At 41.3% G+C, this 22,384-nt stretch overlaps 1 protein-coding gene across 2 annotated transcripts; it reads left to right on the top strand.

Moving 5' to 3' along the window:
• Window positions 1-16,047: 16,047 nt before the first annotated feature.
• On the top strand, window positions 16,048-19,992 carry LOC109852508 (multiple coagulation factor deficiency protein 2 homolog). 2 transcript variants are annotated; one of them, XM_020423716.1, is made up of 5 exons: window positions 16,048-16,162; window positions 18,402-18,564; window positions 18,789-18,875; window positions 18,988-19,127; window positions 19,289-19,992. In XM_020423716.1, exons 2-5 carry the CDS (start codon window positions 18,410-18,412, stop codon window positions 19,420-19,422), a joined length of 516 nt encoding a protein of 171 aa, XP_020279305.1. In that variant the 5' UTR covers window positions 16,048-16,162; window positions 18,402-18,409; the 3' UTR covers window positions 19,423-19,992. The 2 variants fall into 2 exon arrangements, with proteins under 2 accessions (XP_020279305.1, XP_020279306.1); XM_020423717.1 differs by lacking the exon at window positions 16,048-16,162 and adding an exon at window positions 17,276-17,369.
• Window positions 19,993-22,384: the final 2,392 nt, after the last annotated feature.

Raw genomic sequence — 22,384 nt, 5'->3', positions numbered from 1 at the left:
GCCACCGACGGAGGTACCACCGACGGAACCGACGCCGCCCGCACCGGGACCCCCGGTACCTCCGGACAGGTCGTTAGCCAGGGTGATGCCGGAGTGACCTGGTCGAGGTAGCTCGTAGCTGGAAACACCTGTGCGAGCCTGCGACCACTTACGAGAACATCTTCCGACACGAACCTGCGAGGAGGGCGCTTCTTCGCGTCCGCCCTACGAATGTGCACTGTGTTATTTCCTCTGCTCGGTCGGCGCACAGGAAGAAGATTCTCGTCGGGTTACCGTCGGAGACTTTGACGAGTTTCTTTTCGCTTCTTCGAAAATCTTCTTTTGGTGACTTCAACGCTGGATCTCGGTTCGTCGGTTGCGAAAAAAGTGTGTGTTTCTCGAACTGTGTTCGCGTTTTTGTAGGAAAACTTGTTCTCGAACTGGTGTTCCCCGACTTTTGTACACGTTTATTTTTTTTTTCAGCTACTCGGGATTGATTTTTGTTAGGAGTATAATATATATGTACGAGATAAATTCACCTTGTAAATTGTATATCTACGAACTATCTAAGAACTTGGTGTTGAATAATTCTGAAGATCTCCTTTTTCTTGAACATTCTCTTCAGAACACCGTCGCACTCTTGATATCACTGTTGTTGAAAGCTCTTAATACTTATCGTGAATGTTATCACATGACACGTCGCCATTTGTTGGCTAATTTACGAGAAACATCAATATGATCAAATTAATTTGTATATATCGCAACTGCCGGCCCCGATTTCCGTCGCAGTCCCGTCGTTTTTCAACGCAGTTTTCGATCTTCAACAAATATTCAACAACTTAACATGGGATGTGATCTTCGTACAAATCTACAGCAGTGGATCTTCGCAACGGTTATCCGCCAATAAGAACTTAATCCAGATCCAATTAGCAATCCATTTCACATCTATCGAGACAGGCATCTACGAGGTTATTTGCTACCGAAGTTTAGTTTGAACTTTACAACTGCAATTTCCCTACGATACTACTGATCTATTGCACTTTCAACAACAAACGTAGACGTTTCTTCAGACTTCATTTCAGAGGTGCGATTCTTCTCTTCGCTTTTCCGTTGGAAGGTGTCTGGTGATTTCTTCTTTTTCAGCGAAGAAAATCCAATTCGCGAAGACACGTGGTTGAACTGACGATGACGCGCTTCTTTCCTCCGCGATTCTTCTCGGAAACGACTTTCAGTGTTGCTCTCTCGGAGTAACAAGTGCCAAAACAAATCGACGACCGAACGCGACGACGGAATATGAATCGCCGAGGATACGCGACGGCGACAATCGACGCGACTCTGGAATTCGGCCGCGATTCAAATCTGATTATCGTCGATCCAATTAGAAGGGTGCGCGACCCTCGTGAGGAGGGTAGGGTCCGTTCGTTGACGCGCGTTCAGGATCAGCTGGCCTTGAAAATTCGAATATCGAAGTAATTGGCGAGAAATGGCGCGCGTGCAAATCGATATGAAGAAATCGCGCGCACCACGGGGATGACAACGGCGCGACGGCGAGAACGTTGACGACGTCGACGACGATAACGATGACGATGACGAACGGCGAGAACGATGACAACGAGGACGTGCACACGACGCGCCCTTTTCGTCCTTCCTTCCTTCCTTCTTTCCTTCCTTCCTCTACGAAGGATATAACGCGGTGGGAAAAACCCGGAGACGACAGCGGAGCGGAGAGCGAGTCAGAGGGGGCGACCGCTCGCCGTGAGTTCTTGTGGGATTCTGTCCGCGAAATGCAGTTATCCCGGTGACTCCGCGCGGGGGTGAGTGAGCAGAGAGAACGCGTACGAGGTGGTGTTGCCTGCCTGCTGCCTGCCTCTCGGCCGTCGTCATCGCTCCGTGGTAGGGGGTTGTTGCTCGTAACCGGCGTCTCTCTCGCCCCCGCACTTCTGCGTCCCAGCTGCCGCCGCCGCCGCTGCCCCCGCGACACGAGGGCGCGAAAAGCGTGGCGGACGTGTCGGGATTGGTCCGGCGGGGGTTGCGTCGCCAGGGCGACGACCAATCCCGCGATACGCCGCGACGCCCGCGGCGCCCCCACCGTCGTCGCCAACATGGCGCGCGTACCAATAAAAATTCCTCCGGAAAATAGCCTGCGAGCGATTTTCTTTCCGGGGCTACCAGCGTGTGGCGCTTTTCCGACGACGCACACGCTTCATCCTAGTCACCAATACGCGCGAAGAGGGATATGGCGTAGAGAGATTCTCCTCGCGCGCGCGCGCGCACACACCCCTGTCCTTGTCATCCACAGCGTCCTTCCCGCCCTCGACCCCACTGTCCGTGTCTCACTCTTTCCTCGTCCTTGCATCTGACGCTATCTCGCTCTCTTGTCTATCTTTTCTCTCGCTTTTCATCATCCTCTCTGCCTCTTTCTCTCTCTTTCTCTTTTTTATACCCCCGTCCTTTTTCCTCCCCGGTGCTCTCGCGCGTCTTCGTTTTTATTATCTCGCGGCAGATAGCTTTTTTAATTCTTTTCCCCTTTTTCGGGATTTGATTGTAATGTACACCCACGCTTGTGACCCACCTGCGTGCCGCGCGTATATAGCCGCGCGCTGCTGCGCGGCGGTGCCGCATCGTTTGCGCCGTGAGATGCATTCGGCCTGGCGCTAAATGTCTTTGTGTATCTCGCGCCCGGCTTTTTCGGAGGATTTGTAATTTGGCGACTCTGTGGTGCTGTTCCGTATTCCGTTCTCTCTCTCTCTCTCTCTCTCTCTTTCCACTCCCCCGTCTTTCGTTTCCTGCACGTTCCGCTTTTTTGCCGGATCGCGGTAGTAGATTGCGTTTCTTGATTTCTTTCCTTTTTCGAGATTTTTTCCGAGATCGCTTTATTTCGAGCTTTGAAAAGTATCCGCGAAACCGTTAATTTTATTTCCGGAATTCTTCTGAATCCTCTTAAACGCGGAAGATCTCGATTTATTGAGGCAAATTGATGAATTTCTTTTATTTTGACACTATTCGACGCAAAAATTTATTTAATTGTGTAACAACTCGAAAAAATTAGCAGGAAACAAAGATCGTCAGTAAAGAAGTATAAAGGAACGTCCATAAAACTCTTATTCGCCAATTATGCTGAGCAGCATGGATCATCTATTCTGCTCGCGCGTTCGCCATCTTCTCATTTTCTTTCCCGACCGTCTCTCTTCGCGATTTGCATCGTCATAGCTGTCGGCATTTCCATTTTCATTTCTGGCTTTCTCTGCGCACCGGGGGCTACCTTCACTTTGTCCCACGGTGGATATCATTTTTAAGTCCCCCGTCGTCTCGCACGCCTTTGTATGTTTCTGCTTTTCTCTCTTGTTTTTGTTTCTTTTTTTCTCTCTCTCTCTCTCTCTCTTTTCCTCTTTTTTCTTTTCTTCCTTTAGCTGCTGCAGCGCGCATTTTCTTCTTTCGCGACACACAGAGGGGAATATGCGCGCTCACGTCAGACACAGAGCCTCGCGTTCTTGTTCTTCGATTTTTTGCGAGTTTCGTCCTTGCCACCCTCTTCGAGAGGCGTCTCCAGCTAGACGCTCTCCGCGGAATGGAAAGAGAGGTCGACTCTCCGTCGACCGCCGTGGGAGATCGATGAGCTTCTCCGCGAGAGATCGAACGAAGGGGCAGCGAAAAAGAGAAGCACGACGAAGAAATGTAAAGTTTCAAGAGCTCATTCGAGGCATCGACGTCTCAGAAGTTGCGCCGGGACGCGCTTTCAAAGGCTCTCTCGGTCGCCGTTTTCATTGAACTGGCAAAAGTCAATTTGCCGACACCCCGGAAACTGGGCCACCGACATTGCGCGTCCGGATCAAAACAAAATAAACAGCCCTTCTGCGATTTGAAGGGAGGAAGGGGGGAGGAAACAAGGAAAAAACGGAATGAACGTGAGAGAAATTTCCGAAAAGTTTTGCACGGCCGAGGAGAACGACATTTAAACGAGCGTTTTTCTTTCAAACACGTCTGTTTCATTCACGTCAGTTGAAATAATTGTTCGGATATTAAATAAATGTTAAAAAAAATGTAAATAATTAAAATTATATAATTTATCATATGTTTTACTTTTCTTACTTGATAGTAATTTTTTTTATGTTTATTCCACGTAAACACATGTATAGTCCAACAATAATTCAACACTTTTGATGGTCAATGATACGTCACTCCCTTCTATTCGGATTTGAATGTCTTTATTAAAGACCGGGGACGACGTCGACGAGGTGCCGGAAAAGTATGCCGTATGCGGATCAAAGCCGGCAAATTTCGCCGTCAATGAATCCGAAGGTGACTGGGCAAGGGGGTACCATATCGGCAGGGCGTGGTCGAAATCTGTCACACTAGCCTCGAATAAACTGCTACCCGACTGCAAGAAACAATATCGAAGTTTCTATGGCAAAAAGAATGTACTTCAGGATAAAATACAGGGGACACCGTCGTGTCCTCGATAATTTTCGCAGAGATTCTCAATCGGCCCTTGGCAAAATTTACGATTAATTAGTTTCTCACGACTGTCTCGTAAATTCATTGTTTAGAACGGACTGTTTTAGACATTTCCTATGAAATAAGGAGAAAATAATTATAAAACACAAAAAAAATAAAATAAAATACAAATTGCGTTATAATTTTAAATGAAATATTCCATCGAACAAACTGATAATCAGAGCGTATTTGTAATTTGTACATATATGTATGTATAGATATATACATATATATATATATATATATATGTATATATGTACACAGTTGTGCGTGTAATAAAAAATATAATAAAAATACGATAAAATTTGCAAGCGCGTTCTGATTTTTTATCTGCCCAGTGTCGCATGATTTAAATCAAACTATTTTCATATTTCATCATCAGTTTCATAATTGCATTTTCTCTCTGTAATTAAAATCTTTCGTATTTCTGATCCGTCGATGATAATATCGTATATTTCTGGAAAAAAATGTAAAAATATATTCCATGTTTTATACGTGTCATATATAAAAAAAAAGCAGTTACAATATTATCACGTTTTGCTGTGATAAGAAGAATACCGTTGACTCTTCCTTCTCGCGTATAAAAATACAAAAATAAATCATTAAAAAAATTGTCAACTTTTTCTTCTCATTGTGTTTCTTTTCGTTAAATTAAATTCTTTTTCCTTTGTTTCTTTATCTCTTTGCTCTGTTTTCAAATTTAAATGAACTTGAAAAATTTAGTACATTGTGCGTCATCTCGCATACGGACACACGTAGAATCTCAGCATCTCTCATTTTTAATTCTAGTTGCAGGTCGGGGGTGCCGCTACCTCTTCCAAAGTATAACCTGCATATGGTCCGTGCGACAAGGCCGTGAGCTCAGTAAAATCTAATCTAATCTCGATCATCTACCCTTTGCGAATTAGATCGATCAGACGGCGGTCGTGTACAAACAGTGGTTTGACGTTACATGGAACTCCACGTGGAATTCGTAGCCGGCGCCAGAGCGACCATTCGCGTGCAACGAGATGCGCGCCTGCATTATGAAGGGATGAAATTATCGAGTACTTTACCTCCGTCCATCTTCTCTCCCCTCCCTCCCAGCTCTCTCCGTACTCACTCACCTCCCGCATCTACATTACAACAAATAATCGCTGCATCGCATTACAGTTTTTGCGCACGCGTTTCAAACATGAATCACCGCTATATCACATAGTTTTTTCTTCTATGTATTTAAGTATATAAAAAGAATTATTAAATATTACAATAAAAAAGAAAAAATAAGAAATAATTAAATATTAAAATAAGAAAAAATCTTGTTCGCGCGAAAGAGATAAAGAAGATATTTTCTTTCTCGTAATTTGTTGCGTATGTCTCTTTACTCGAAGTACGAAAAGTTGTTGCAAATAAATTGCATTATATTGCACGGCAAGAAATATTAATAAATATATGACGGAAAAAAGTGAACCGCGCGAGCCATGGGAACAGACGGAACGAGATGATCGCCAAAGCAAATTATTGCGCCGACAATGAAAGAAACCTCAAAGGGACCTCGTCCGGTTTTGAATTGGCCCGCTTTGCCCGAGTTTTCGCGCATTGTCGAGGAAATTACAACCTTCGAAAGTGACGACACGCGCCGTGGGCGTTCTGTTTTGAAGGAACTGAAAGAGGCGGAATTACCGGGAGCTTCCGCGCAAAATTTCCCCCTCTTTTGTGCGAACGTCCGACAAAAGCCGCGGGAGCGCACATTTTGGACCCGCTGTTGTCTTGCGAAGTAATCGCAACGATAAGCCAAAAACCGCAGACGTATACTCGCTTATCAACTCGTTCTCCAAATTGATTTTCGCGCACACGTTCTATTTATTTTTCGACACTTGATAAAATATCTTGCGCTTTCTTTCCTGATATGAGTATTTTTTTCCTTAATTGTATTCTCAAACAAAAATGTTTTTTTTTTTTAATCTAATTAATTATAAAAATATTTTTTTTATTCGTCAAAAATTGCATTTCTAGTTTTAGAACAGATAAACTCATAAAACTATGTTCGTCAAAAATTGCATTTCTAGTTTTAGAACAGATAAACTCATAAAACTATGTTCACACCTCAAGAAAATTTGGTGCCGCATATAATACGTAGGCGTGTTTTGGGTTACACAGCCTAGTAATTGGCCTATTCAGATCGAGTGCAATATTTTGACGTGGTTTCGCCGATGACACGTGCGGACAACAAATTGGCAAGCACGTGCCGGTCGACTTGTGCATAAGGGAGACTTTGTCCGATTTAAACGTTACTCCCGCCCGCGTCACGTGTAAAGCGGCCGTAGGTGCGATCGGTTAATATCAAGCCTCTCTTTTTTTTTCCATCGATGCGTAATTTCCCTCAATTATCGCTTCTCTCTTTTAGATAACGTAGCGTTTTTTTTTTTTTTTTTTTTATATAACCGATAAAAATTAACAAAATTACGATTTTAATCGCCCGACTTTCGTTATTGTCGACTTCCACGCGGTGTTATCATTTACTTCCTTTGTAAGGTTTTACGAATTTTCCATCATCAGCACGCTATCTCAGATATAGAATTGAGAAGAAAAAGAGAGAGAGAGAGGGAGAGAAAGAGAGCGTGATCTGCGATGGTGAGCGGTTAGCAAAGGGAATAGACGATGCCAAGAAATATCGGCAAAAATTACGACCCTTAAAAACAGCAAAAGAAAAAGAGGGAGAAAAAGAGAAAAGGAGAGTTCCTTCCTCGAAACTCGCCTCGTCGTCGTCCGAGTCGAGAGATGATCAAGGAGTCGGTCTCCTATTCGATCTCTCGATCCTCGACGTACATCACCCCTCGACTTAGCCACCCTTCCCCCTCTCTTATCTCCGGACGTTCGCGCGTCCATTTCTCTCTCGTCGTTTTCGTGCTCTCCTCCTTACTTGATCCTTCGTTTTACTCTCTGTTCCTCTCTCCCTCGCTTCTATCGCACACACACATACACATGCGCACGTACACGTAGAGACGTATACACATTATTTCTCTCCCTCACCGTCGACGTCTTCTTCTACTTTTTTCCTCCCTCGCGTGTTTTGCCAAGAGCCCTCCACGGGCGGAAGCGTCACGTACTGCTCTGAAACAAAAACGTAGCGACGTCAAATGCGATTACGAGAGCTGCGAGAGCAGCTCCAGAACGCGGATGCTGCGCTAGGTTAGGTGGAGAACGGCGACGGTGAGGGCGAGAAGCACGGGACGGGGGGAGGAAGGGATTGAAGAGAGGAGACGAGGCCGACGAGGAGGAGGGCGAGGGGGATGTTCGTGCTGAGGGAGGGTAGCTTTGGGGGAGCACGGGACGACGGGGGTGGCGAGAGTAGATGAGCGAGGGGGTTGGCAGGGTGCGCGCGGACGCTTATCAGGGGTGGAGAATTGTTGAGGGGGAGGAAGAGGAGGAGAGGATGGGCGCGAGAGAGCCGGGGTTGGGCGAGATTCTACGAGGGCTCAGAGCGATGGCTCGGGCGAACGTGCACGTACATACATATGTGCGTCTGTGTATGCGTATGTGTATGCGTGCGCGCGAGAAAGTTTTAGCGCGTGCGTTTAGATACGTGCGTGCGCGCGTGCACGCGCGCGAAAAATCGATCGCGCCGTTCGACGCGTGCAATCGCGAACACCAGCCACGAACTGATAACTCCGAAGAACCCATGCGCGGGTTAATTACTATTATCTCGAACTTCGCTCAAGTATCCTGAGACTTAAATGATTTTTTCTCTCGTCCTTACGCCAGGTAAAAATATGTTCGTCGATCGAATCTTATCAAAAGAAATCGAAATCGCTCCGCGAATCTTGAACCGAATGAATCGAATGCGATATCGATCGTGATATAATCTTGTACTCGCGATCGTGCGATTTTTTTGTTTGAAATTTTTTTTCACACTGCATCGTTATTACGATGATACGCATTTCTAGAAAAAAGATGTGTGTATTCTCTTACATGCGCCTGTCGATAAGATAAAACACGTGGAAAAAAACCGCGTTTTCTTGATTCTCCAAAGCAGGATGGAGCGACTTATTTCCCGGGTGACACCCGTTAGAATTAATGTTTCAACGTTGGCGGCCGGGGCTGACGATGGTCGCCAAGCCTCCATTAAAAAGTTGTTAAACGCAGCCTGACGGCGCCCCGCGGCAAATTGGAACCCCATCATAAGTCTTCCTTGTATATAATGTACATGGCTGTTAGAGCAAGCCATCTACAAGATAGTGAGATCGAAGTAATTAAGTATTTGACGAAGATATTTTGATCGGGATGAAGAAGCCAACCGATAGATGCGCGTGTGCGTGAGAGTTAAATTAAACTTTCTCTCTCTACCGAGCGAGAATTATTTAAAAATCATATATTTGATAAATTTGCACACAGCAAACAAAATATCATAAAGCATGCAAAAACTATAAATTATTATATAACGCCGTAATTACACACAATCCGCAATATATGCGTAGATATAACAACGTCTTTATGTTTTCTCAAAACTCTTTATCGCACATTCAACAGCCAATATCGCCTTTTATTTCAAGCGAAAAAAAGAGTATGAGAGCGACTATGTTGCGCGAAGTTTTGTGTCACGAAGACGCAATAAATTTGTTTGACATTTTCCGTCCATTCCTTCCGTCCTCACTCCTCCGCGCCGCTTCCTTTCCGAGAGGGAGGAAAAGCTCTCGAACAAGTTCAACGTTTTCTACGTAACGCTGACTGGAAACTCTTGGCCAGACCAACGGAGAGGTTCAAAATAAGAGAAAAGCACCGCGTAAAAAGCATCGAAGTGGTACGGTTCTCCGGGAAGAGCGAGAAAGAAAGAAAGAGGGAAAGAGAGAGCTACGTTTTAAAAGTACATGGGATGGAAAAGGTGTGTAAAAAGGGACGTATAGGTAATACTGTAAAATGTAAAGCTGTGCACGCGCGCATCGAAATCTACTTCTCACCTAATGGAAAGAAGTCACTTATTTCAGCAAATAATGCGAGGAAAATTTCGGAATATTTTCCTCAATAGTCGTTTTTTTTTTTTCTCGCTCTGGAATGAAATCCCAGACACAAGAGTGTATAAAACGCGCGAAAATGAGAGACCGAGATAGAATCCGGGTTCTTGATCAGCGCGTCCTTCAGTTTCTTTGTAAAAAAATCGGTCCAACGATCGCACATCTCGCGCCACCACCTTAATCCGATTTTTAACCCTTTTAACCCTTTCATGAGGTATTGCTCCATAAAAAATTGGGTTTGCGGAAAGACGGGCGCGAAACATAAAAGTACTCGGTAAACTTAAATGTATATACATTAAATGATATATTTTTTTTTTTGACGCGATATAAAGTAAATTTAACTTTATTTTTTAATCCGGTATAAAATAAATTCAACTTTATTTAAACATAAAAAAGAAATAAATGTAATCTTTCGCTTTTTACGGAACGCTGTGGTATTAAAATTACGCAAAGTCTGTAAACAACTATGCGTAAATTTGAATAAGTCAAATAAAATGTGTGTTTACATACATTAATATATTATTATATATAAACATAAACATATGATTAAATAAACAAATTTTCTAAGCTTTTTCAATTTTACGCTAATTTTCGGCAAACATCAATCTCTATCCTTAAAACAATTAAAACGAATCATTTGGTCGATCGCCTTGCCGCGGAAGATCGTGTATTCCGAGATGGAATATATTTGTTGACACCATCGTACGTTTAACTCACACGAGCGAATCGTCGTGGCGCGACGAAGGGAAAAGGGTTCCTGAAAAACCGCGGCAAGTCGAAAAACCGCCGTGCGGCATTTCCAATTCTTTTTGCCCCGACCCAGGCACACGCATCGGCGTGACACGCCGGGTCAGCTTTCAGGCTCTAACGCGGTTAAGAAAATATTTTTAAAATAATTTTGCACTTAGATCCTGCCCGCGCCGCCGTTAAGCCGAACAGAGACGGGACAAAAACTCGGGAAAGAGAGAAAGAGAACGGGTAAAAGAGCGCGCTAGAGGACGTTTTACACTTTACCTCATTCCCGCGTGTCTCGTTCCCTTATGTGTGTTTAGCGAGATAAAAAAAAAAGAAGAGATAGAAAAAGAGAGAGAGAAAGAGAGAGAGAGAGAGAGAAAAGCAATGGATGAGGAAAGAGGGACGTATAACGATATTTCTATCATTTAGCGCACCGCGGATAATCCCGATGAAATTATGCGGGCCCGTCACGTAGATTAACGCGAATGTTTGCGACCTGTTACAATGCGAAGCGTACGACTAGGTGTTGCTTAATTAGCCGCGGTTGTGGCTGAATGCCGATCGGATTGATTGTATGAAGGAAGCGATCGCGAACGGTCACTCATATAAACACAAATTCAATATAAATGATAATAATTTGTTTTTTAACACTTGTTTTTTAACACTATTTCTCTGTTTTTTGTATTTTCGCCTCCCCAGAAATTTTTATAACAATCTCTTTGCAACTTGTGGATATTCAATTCTTTATATCGCGTGTACTTGTCTTGTTCTGCTTTTTTTTCTCTCTCTCTCTCTTTTTCTCTCGCTTTTCTCGTCCGCGCACAGTTGATCGGACTAACGAAGACAGCGCGGCGAAAGTTGGGAAGGAAACCTTTCGCCCCCTTTTTTTTTTCGCCCGAATCCACGAGATTCGGAGAGCGGAAGAGGGTGGAGCGGAGAGCGCGAAAATCGCGGAGCATGAAAATCGGGGAGGAAATGCGGAAAATCGCCTCGGTCGTCTGCAATCATGCTGCTCGGTGAGAGAAATTGCCGTAGACTATAAGGTAACGTTCTCTTTCTCTGCTCTTTCTCGACGACGCGGCCTGATTGTCGTAAGAATATAACGCGCACGTGTCGGGGGGAGAGAAGAGAACAAAACGCACGAGATTTTGTTCGCAATTCGAATATTTTGTCTGCGAGTGTTGAAAAAAATTTATCGATTACTCGTACATTAAAAAAACAATCGGAAAAAGAAGAAGACACATCTATTTTGATCTCGTAATTTGGTTTCGTAATTTTTTTTTTTTTCAGAATCAAATTTTAATAGAAATAATTTCGCCTCGCAATTGACGTGTTCTGTGCGCGACAGCGAAAGACGGAAAAATTTCGGGCAAAATCAATTTTCGAAAAATGACATAATAGCTATCCCCGACGTACCGTCAACGATATACCGGAAAAGAACTCAACTTGACAGCGAAGTTTGATATCGAATATATGCATGTGTGTATCGCAAAATATATCGCACGGGGATACACAAGTCAATCGTCGATCAATGTGTACACGTACTACGTATACACGCAGCCTTGGATGCACGAGGTCGAACGGAATGAAGCAATGGCGCGTGAAAAGCTCCAGATAACCCGGCAGATATTTCGAGCGGCATATCGGCAAAGCTCAAAGAGTTAATCGTATGTCCGCGAGGCAGAGGACAGAACGGGGGAGGCGAAAAAAAAGCGCCGCGAGCCGGCCGCGCGTGTATTTTCGATAATTATTCGACAGTCGATTTGCGTGCGGATGGACTGCGCATTGCGAGGGGGATGCAACGGGGAGACGAAGGGGGACGGGAGTGGACGAACGAGAACGGACGGGAGGAAGAGAGAGACAGAGAAAGAGAGAGACGGAGAGAGAGAGAGAGAGAGAGAGAGAACGCGGGTTGGCTGGGGGTGTAGACGCGATTGCGGGGTCGCGGGGATGGTTTCCGAGAGTCGCGTTCAACCATCCGGAAGCTATGAATATATTATTTGACGGGCAGTTTCGGTAGACTCCGATCGGATGGAGCATCGATCATGGCTGGCGCATCCCTTTGGGCCATTTTCATGCGTCAGAATGCGACACGCCTGCGATCGAGCGATTGCTGTGAAAATAAAAAAAAAAAAAAAAGATGTACAACCGCGCGCACAAATAACACACGGTCGCTAACCAGCGTGATATTTTTCTTTGAACGAGAAAATCCGGATGATACAATAAAAAAAAAAAAAAAAGAAAACATGAACGACGCGGTTCTGTTTTCGTTCCTTTGACTGATTGAAGGTTAACAGGATAGGAGTAGTAAGAAGAAGTGCGTATTCAAATAAAATAAAATATATACGACGCGACGAACAATTGAAGAGGGACGTATGCTTCTTTGTTCTTTTTTTTTTTTTTTNTTTTTTTTTTTTTTTAATTCTTTGCCATTCGAAATCAGCCAAAGAGATCGCAGATAACATGTCGATTAACTTTACGCAACTCGTAATTAGCAGAAGATTACGTACACGTGCACACGCGCCTCACGTCAAAGAGAGCACTTACATCTCTTCTCTAAATATAGTTTGAAACTGCAACTGTTAGTTAAACTTAAACAACCTTTACTTCGAGCAACGATAACCGGGGATTTTCGCAAAGGAGACAGACCGTTTCGCTCGCGGAGAAAGGACGGGAAGAGAAAATGAGGAGTTGAAATTACAACGGGAAATCCGTTCGACGGTACGTTCTACTTTCCGCGATACAAAGAGCGCAGATTCGAACGAAATATGACGTTCCTGCTTGGTGACGTTCAAATTTACTAAAAGACGACGGAAAAAATAAAACAAAAAAAGAACGCACTAATATACAATCTCATTACGTGAAAAAATCCTCTCGTACTTCTAAATAGAAAAAAACAGAGAAATTAATCTCCGAAAAGTTTACAAATAAATTATAATTAATTTCGAAAAAAACTTCGAGAGTTGTTTTTTTTTTTTTTTTTTTTTTTTTTTAAATACGTACTTCGATCCCGAGAGAGTATCGGTGAAAAATATGTTCGCGCGCGGATTAAAACGCATCCGTGGGCGGTAAACTGTTCGTCGTGGAATCGCGATGGGTGGTCTTTTCTTCGCAGTAATTGAGTAGAAAACTCAATCGCGATCTGACTTTCGCATGGCTAGTTTCGTTCATTGTTATTGATTCGATTTTCAAAAGATAGCCTCCGATAAAGAAAGGAGTATTTCCCGACCGATTCCTTTCTTCTTCAATCGCAGCTGTTGATGTCAAATCTATCTATCTATCTATCTCTCTTTCTCTCTGTCTTTCTCCCTCTCTCTCTCTCTCTCTCTCTCTCCCGTCGTTTCTATAGACTTTGTTTACACGATTCGATTCACGTGTCGGATCGTCAAGGTTTCACCGCCGCTAAATATCATCTGGAAGAAAATAAATTAAAACAGTACTCCGTTGTGTGTAAAAATAGCATCGCGCGTTTGTACACGCGCGTATATGAGAAGATGATCGCCGTGCGCGCGTAATACAAAATGCACCCCCGAAAAATTGGAGACCAGGGGGTCTGGAAACGCCGGAAGATGCAGCTCGACGTAACCTTTGACGTCGGGTCCGCGCGCGTTGCCTCTGTTATATATATAGTCGACGGGCCACGCTTTGAAGTCCGTGTATTTTAATGCAACGGCGAACTGTGCATATCGAGAGACTGCTGAATTAATCGCAGGCCACTCCGACGAAGAGGGAATGGGGTGGAAACCCGAGGGGGGAGGTGAGGGGGACACCGAGAGCCGGCCCCGCTTTTCTGGGGCACGTGCCCATGGGTATCGGTATTTCGGGGTGCGTTAATACCTCACTATCCAGACGGATAGAGAGAGAACAGAGCGAAACATCCACTCCTGCACATTGTTTGCGGCTTGGAATCAATAAAAGCATAGCTTTAGGCTACGGTGGTCGCCATGGCAACCGGAGACCCATCCGTGCACTATCCCACTCGCCCTCTCTCACTCTTTCACCCCCTTTCTCTCTCTCTCTCCTCTTTCTCTCTCTCTCTCTCTCTCTCTCTTCCTCTCGTCCTTTTCCACCTTCCTATTCCTCCCTACGCCACTCGGTATCTCCCTCAGTTCCTCGCAGTTTATCTCCGTCTCTCTTCGATCCTCAAACACGCACACCCTCTATTCTTCTCCCGCTTTCTCTTTATTTCTCTTTCTCTCTCTCTTTCTCTTTTGCCGTACCCGCGATCATCAGTTTTCTTTTTTTATCTTCTTCTGTGTTTCGTTTCTTATTTGTTTCTTCTTTTCTAGTTTTTCAAAAATTCTGGATTAGATCGGCTCGAATTTCTAGCCGCGCGATCGAATTGATCTCTCGCAACGAAACATCCCTAAAATCTCATTGCTCTATGACGCTGGTTACGACGAGGGTTCGGTTTGAAAATGGATCTCTCGCGAATAACTTTTTCAATGTTCGAGATATTTGTCTTTGCAACATACATATATCGTATTTAAAAAATCAGAAGAAACAATTGTCAATCAATGTACGTTCAAATATTTCAGATAATTAAGAAAATATTTGATTTCTACAAGCTTTATCAATAGAAAGACAAGATCGAAACAAGAAAAAAACGCCCCGTTTAGTTTTTTATCGGAAAAAATTTTGAAAGAAATCTAGTGAAGAAAAAAGCTGTGCGTGTGTTGCACAATATGACGTGTTTATTATTTTCTTTATAAAATATATATTTTTATACGCACCACCAAATTACAACAATATTAATGACAATATCGTCATTATTACCGCATAAATACGGAGACAAATATCGCGGGGTGTTTTAATATCCCAAAACTAGACTATTAAATGTTTGTCATATACCGTCACACAAATAATATTGCAATAATATATCACAAGTACAAAAGACCGATTTTCTGTGTATGAAATTAATTTTCAGTTTTCATCATGGCAAAATAAATGAGACGGAAATAACATAAGTGTTATTATAAAAAAAAAGTCATATCTTGTTTGCCGTATGATTTTACAGACAGTGACGTCTTTACACGTGTGTTTTTGTATCAATTACGCTTCAATAATAATTACGCTTCAATAAAATGCAACCATTTAATATCTTGTTTACACGCGATATTAAATTTATGTTTATTTTTATATAAGTAATATCAAACTGTTAAAAATACTTAACGGTATATATGTATACAAGTAGTTCAAGTAAGAGATAAAAGCTTGACACTTTGAAGCGCGCGTGCATTAAAGGCAATTTGTCAATTCAACCTAGTCGAACTCGAACACGAGAAATGCGTTTAAAAGTAAACCTTGCCTCAACTTGTTGTATCTTTTTTCGCTTAAAAAGAAATATAGAATGATTTTTATGCGTTTCAGGACAAGATAAAATATTGCATCAAATAATGTCAAAGTACAATCTTTTTTCAAGTTTAAATATCATAGAATTGTCATGAAATAAAACATTGTATATAATAAAATTTCGTTAAAGCGTGTACCTGTGCGTGCGAAATTAACAAATGAAAAAAGGTCTTCTTCCGAGTGTCGGAGCCGGATGGTATCGCAAAAAACCCTTGGCTTGTGAAACGAAGCGGCGTAACCCTTTGCGGTTTCGCCAAAAATCAGCGGAAGTGTTCCGATATCGAAACCGCGGCAAGTCAAAGTAATTCGCGCGCTTATACCGCGTGCGGCAAAGAAACGGGATAATCGAATTAGCCGACTTTTCGCAGGGATTTGGATGAAAACGAAACAAGAGAGCCCGCTCAAAGAGAGCCGCAACTCGGCGCGGAGCAACTCGCGCAACACGCAAACTCCGCGGAAAAACGTCGATACGCGCGTCTCCCGTCGCGCGCTCAAGTCGCCGAGCGAACCGTATCGAGAGCGGCCAACTTTCAAGAGATCGAGAAACGGATCGAGCAGTCGATTCCGTGGGCGGATCGATCGTCGGTCGAATCGAGACGTGCATACACAAGGTAAAGAAGTTGGAGATCGCGCGACGCGCTGTTCGCGAAATTTCGCAAAAAGGAGAACCGCTCGCGCTTTCTCGATTTGTAGGTTATGACACCTCGGCTAGGGGTGGATGATCCACCCCTCTTCGCTCTCGAGATCACCTCGTTTCGATATAATCATAATACAGCGAAGAGCGATCGCTTCGATATTGTTAACACGAGAAAAACGAAACTGTTTCGCAATCCCGTGAAAACAAACGTGGCAAACTTATTTGCATGTAATACGAATCTTAATTAACAAACATATTATTTGTTGATATTGACAGTATTATTGTTTACACATAAAGTGACTTGACAATTCTGGCGTACGTTTCCGACGTTTCGACAATTTTTTTGTTTTACGACGATTTTTAATAATTCTGTCAGCATCACTAAATATATTTGTATATTTGTATTCATATAACAAATATATTATAGAAACACATGTGTGTTTACACATACAATATGATTATAATCACGAATAATATTACAGATGATACTAATTACTTTCCATAGATTATTATTATTATATTATTTTCTTGAAATATAAATTAAATCTTAAATGAGATATATTTTCTGCTTTTCTTTTTCTAATTATTTTATTTGGATACAATATATTTTTACCATAATTAATAAATTTATATAAAAAATTATATTTAAAAATATTTAGGTAGGATCTTTCCGAGTACAAAGAAATATTTGGCGCAGAAAAGATTATTATCATCTGTTCATTATTCCCTGATGTGCAATTGAACGGAAAACAGAAAGAGAAAGAAAAAACATACCTTGTTCGCTCGCGCGAGATTTCGTTTGTTATCTCTCTCTTTGGTGACACGTTTGTATTTCTATAGTCAACTCATTAGTGTCAAATCCGTAAAGCTGCACCCTACACATGCACCGGGGAGGATTCTTCCCGGTCCCGACGATATGAAGGAGAACGTCGAGTGGGCGCAGGTCCCCTGTAAGGCGACACAGGTACATATGGACTCGCCCGTTATGAATGGACCAAATGATATAAATTATTTATAGATTTCGACACCGGAGAGCGAGACAGAGACGAGAGAGCGCTCCGGCGGGTGGTTGTTCGCGAATTGGGGTGCGGCGGAAACCCCAGGGGGTCCGCTCTCGCGCGCATCGACAACTCCTCGGGGACTCCCCTTCAGCATATGCATTCTCGCTCCGAGAGACCACCGTAAGCCTGTATAAAATTGATTCCTAAGTACCCCGTATTCGTGTCGGCCTCATGTGTCTCTTAACACCTACGCTGTGAGTATTTGCTTTCCGCGTTCTTGTAAATATACGCGATATAATACGCGGCGTAAGAACAGCTACGAGTATCGCGACTAATTGATTCTCGATCGCTTTGTGCGTTCAAGTGAATGTGCAATTACACTAAGTCGTAAGATCAGTTTTGATAGGTTTTTTTTTTTAATTGATAGATGTTTTTTATACAATAAAACTCATCGAAAAAACTTTCACGCTTGTTCGATATTATTCGCGTGAGATGCGTAAACGAGGAAATGACAAAAAGCGGCTTTTTGAGTAATTATTATTTTATTATTTTTCCCCGCGTGCGTGCGTTGAGGTCCGTCTATGAGTTAAACCAATTAAATATGTATTATGTTATAACCAAATGTACTTTACAAATTTATTCGGCCAATCGTCCAATGCGATTTTTAGCGATTCATGCAGACAACGTGAGACTTGAAACAAAATTGCAAACGCGAGTACATCGACCGAGATCGCATCGAGCACTTTTTGAGTTTCCGAGTGTGGTCTTGTAACAAATCGGAACCACGCGGGTCCGGCGCGATCGCGCAGCACACCCCCCGGGGTTCAATCTAAATCAATGGGCTTGTGGGTAATCGCATAATAATTACCGGGACCCCCTCTACCGCCCATCTGTCGCTGACCGACGGGGTGTTTCGACCCTCAGAAGAAGCAGTAGGTACTCTATACCACGGCGACACACCCGATGAACATATCCCAGCAGGTCCTATTGTCGACGGCCACCGTACGGAATGTCTCTCCCTCGGCACAATCACATCTCTTTCTTTCTCTTCGCGCTCTCTGCATTCGATCGCGCAAATCGCTGCGAAATAAATGCAATTTTACAAAGTGATATCTTGCTCAAATGTTTTGAGTTTGCGTATTAAACCGATCGTTTTTGCGAATAAAAGACGGAGGAATATACTAGCCGTCGGGACGTGAATTTGTTTTCCAGATAGCAGAATGAAAACGACATTTGTAATTAGTTTATGGCTCGGCCTAACGACTGGTCATTTTCGCGGGCCGCATCATCCCAGGGGCAGCGTGTCCCATCATCATTACACACCGCAGAAGGAAATCAAGCTGACGGAGGATTCCGAGCTTCTTCACGACGCCACGTGAGTCGAGAAGACAGTGCGAATAAAAATTTAATAATTCATAAGTTTTAAACTTGTGTATTAGCGGTACATATAATAACTATTTACGTTAAATTATTTTATAGAGAAATAACCTGCGTTGAGACTTTTGCGCATTATTATATTTAAATTTTGTAACAATAATATTTGTGTGTTATTCCCTTTCTAATATTTACATACATAGAATCTTTATCCGAAAATTTTAGACACTTGAAAGAAGACTTGGGATCTATGGCCGACACAATTGATTTTTCCAAGATGACCGACGACGAAATAGAATTTCATTATTTCAAGTACGTTAGAAATATTGAAGTTTTGCGTTATATATATATATATATATATATCCTCCTCGTCAGTAAATTATCATCTATATAGTTGCTAACGCATATATTGTCAAATTTCTAGACTTCATGATTTCGACAATAATACGAAGCTAGACGGATTAGAGTTTCTACATGCACTTCAACACACCTTCCACGGGGAACAATTAGACGAAACTGACAACGAGGATGCAATATCGGAGGAGGATTTTTCTTGGATCGTTGGTACGTTTGACTGAAACTAAGAGATATGCGACAACACACACACACATACACACACGACTATGTATATATATATGTAGTACAAAAATACATGTGTATTATATCGAGATATTGTTTTTTTCAAGTACAATATGAAATATTTAATTGCTTGTATCAATTCGCAGAATTGATAGACCAAGTACTGGAGGAAGATGATTTAAATAATGACGGGTACTTAGAGTACGTTGAATACGTGCTGGGAAGAAAGAGAGATCACGCCGCGCAAGAGAAACGCAAGAAACTCAGAATTGGAACGTGAGATTTTCCGTCCACGTCCCAAATTATATAAAAAAATATGTGACAAATTACATAAATTATATAAATTCTCACAAAAGAGTAAAAACAAACTTCTTAAGTTATGAGAAATGAGAATAAAATATATAAATTGCATTGACACACCGCGTGTTGTTCGTGACATACATTTACTTATATGATTCCCGAATGATATTTGTATTAATAACTCTTGATATTACTATTCACTTTTTTCACAGAAAGGGAGAAGCTGAAAAAACAAAACTAGAAAATGAAGTGTGATCCGGGTAATATATAGATTTTTTTTTTTTTAAAGTTTATTTAGAGATTTCATTAAATCTATACCACCCATAATAAATCTTACGTGACTAAGGTTTTTTCATGGTCTAAAAAAATCTATACACTATTAATCTCGAAAGGCTAATAGTTAAGAGAATAACCCGTACGTTGAGAGAATTGCGTATTTTTAATTGTGGCCGCGCGTGTGAACATAAGGTATGTGGAGTCACTTTGCTTCATTAAAGATACGCACATAAATGTTCAAGAGACAATGCCGGTCACAGTGGGTATTACTCGATGCGGGTGGAAATATATATATACATGTATATATATATACATATATATATATATATATATATATATACGTATATATATAGTAATGGTACGTAAATAATTTATATATACAATGAGAGCATGACTCGTGAAAGTCCCAATAAAGAGCGTAAATTGTACACAGCTAAAACACGTTGCGAGACATTACATATATATACTCTACTATTTCACACATATATGTATATATATATATGCGTATATTTAAATATATACATATATGCTTTACAAATACGATTTTTATTATACAAAAACTTTTTGAGCAATCTTGCCGTACATGTATTGTCACGCAAGATTACGATATTTTTACATCCTCTCTTCAATGTGCATCAATAAATCGGCATCTGAATTCAATTACTTTTGATTACAATTGTATATATGCATAATAATAATGTTGAATTACATTTAAGACAAGAAGTATTGTTTTTTTTTTTTTCGGCGGAATTAACGTCGTAACATCTCTCTACGTCATTTTCTTTCCGAGATAATTTACAAGTTTTTCTATTTATTTATAATTTTTCTAAGTTACATCCCCGCATTGTTCTGCAACATTAGGCTGCGCACGGCTTTCTCTTCCTTTCTTTCTTTCTTTTTTTCTATTCTTCATTTATACGGATTTTAATTTTATGATACACGCGGAATGATCGGCTGAAAGATGTCGATTAAAATTCTCACGTTAACGATTCACTGGCTTGTTCTAGATCGAAACTGGTGTCTACAGTCTGTAAATAGAAAGAAATAGAATTTAATTGTCGGGGTTTGCAACTTTGGACTTTTTCAACGCCGACCGAGCCTGGTGCCCAAGGTGTCGGAAACGCGTGTTGCTCTTGCGCGTAATTGTGTACTGTTTTTTTTTTTTTTTTCATCATAATAGCACTTGTATATTGCGTGGTGACAGATCGACGAGTTGAAATTGAAGCTGTGCTCGAGAACTGTTTCACACTCATCGGCTGATCGTTGTCTCTTTCGAACTTCTCTCGTCGAGTCACGTTCGTCTCTCGCAGTTTTGCAGAAATTTTTATTATCAAGACTGAACTCGGTAAACTATCAATATTTATTGTCGATATTCGATGTTGAAAATCATCGATTGCTCGCGCTCCCGACTCCTCGGGACATCAGCCACGATTTTCAACAAGACAAACACACATAAGAATGGCACGTACACATAGAGATTTTAAAACAAAAACGCTTTATATATATATATATATATAAAACTCGTCTCGTACGTTAAAATATAGTTACAGCTTTTTAATCTTGACCTGTAATTGTTTTCTTTCGCGAAAAAAACACGATAGTTCAATGAAACACAAGACAGATTTTAAGAGACACGTGAACTGTGTGCATGTGTGTGTATTAACACGTGAAGAAACATATCGACAAGAGATATTGATTTTTTTTTGTTTATTGTGTCGCGTGTTATACAAAATATGGACTTGATGTGATTTTTTTCTTTTTCTCGAAATTCTCTACACGAAGTCTTAAAATTCTGTTTTGTTCGATTTGCTTCGAATAGTGATTCAAGCTATATATAATATGTATGTTCACGAAATGTTATATATCCCATTTGAAGCGAATCCCTTGCGTAATTTCTCTTGCATCAATTTCTTACTTCAGAATAAATGTTATATTATTATCGTATAAATATTCCTTTAATTACAGAGAGAGAATTCGCGCTATAATTACAGAGACAGGCTACTACAAGCTATACACTATGTATTGTAACTTGATTAACACACACTCGGGTCAAACTTCTATTCTTTATCTATTCTCTTTCTCGTTTCAATAATATAATTATAATAATAATAATAATAATATATAATCGTATGACATTGTTATAGTCTACAAAAATTTCAGGGACCAAACTTAAGCGTATTTTAGGTAAACTTAATTAATTAACAAAAGCTAAAATTATTTTAACGATTATTCTCGGCGGCAAAAAATTCGACGTCTCGAAAAAAGAGTTACAAAAATGCGGTTGCTTGTACAAAAAAAAAAAAAAAAAAAAAACTTGCGTGTACGAATGAATCGCTCTTATGAAATAAAAATCTCTTTGCACATGAAGCAAATACACTATTAACGATAATATTATTATAATTAAGAATTGTATATATATGTGTGTATATATAAACATTGTGGATTTCATTTAAGTAACATATTACTTTCATTAGACGTAAGAACAGACAGAGCGAGACGTAAAGCTAAATTCGGACAAATGTATACAATTCATTTAGAAAATGTGAAGCATAAAACAAGATTTCACAGACAAAATACCGGAAGTTTTGTACAACGTAATTTTACAACGACGTATAAAGACGTACTGTGTGTACAAATTACAAGTGAGAATTACAGTGGTGTTCTTT

The sequence above is a fragment of the Pseudomyrmex gracilis genome, unplaced genomic scaffold (assembly GCF_002006095.1).
Source record: "Pseudomyrmex gracilis isolate BER0280 unplaced genomic scaffold, ASM200609v1 scaffold_30, whole genome shotgun sequence".
NCBI lineage: Eukaryota > Metazoa > Arthropoda > Insecta > Hymenoptera > Formicidae > Pseudomyrmex > Pseudomyrmex gracilis.
This window is presented reverse-complemented; position numbering and strand designations above follow the sequence as displayed.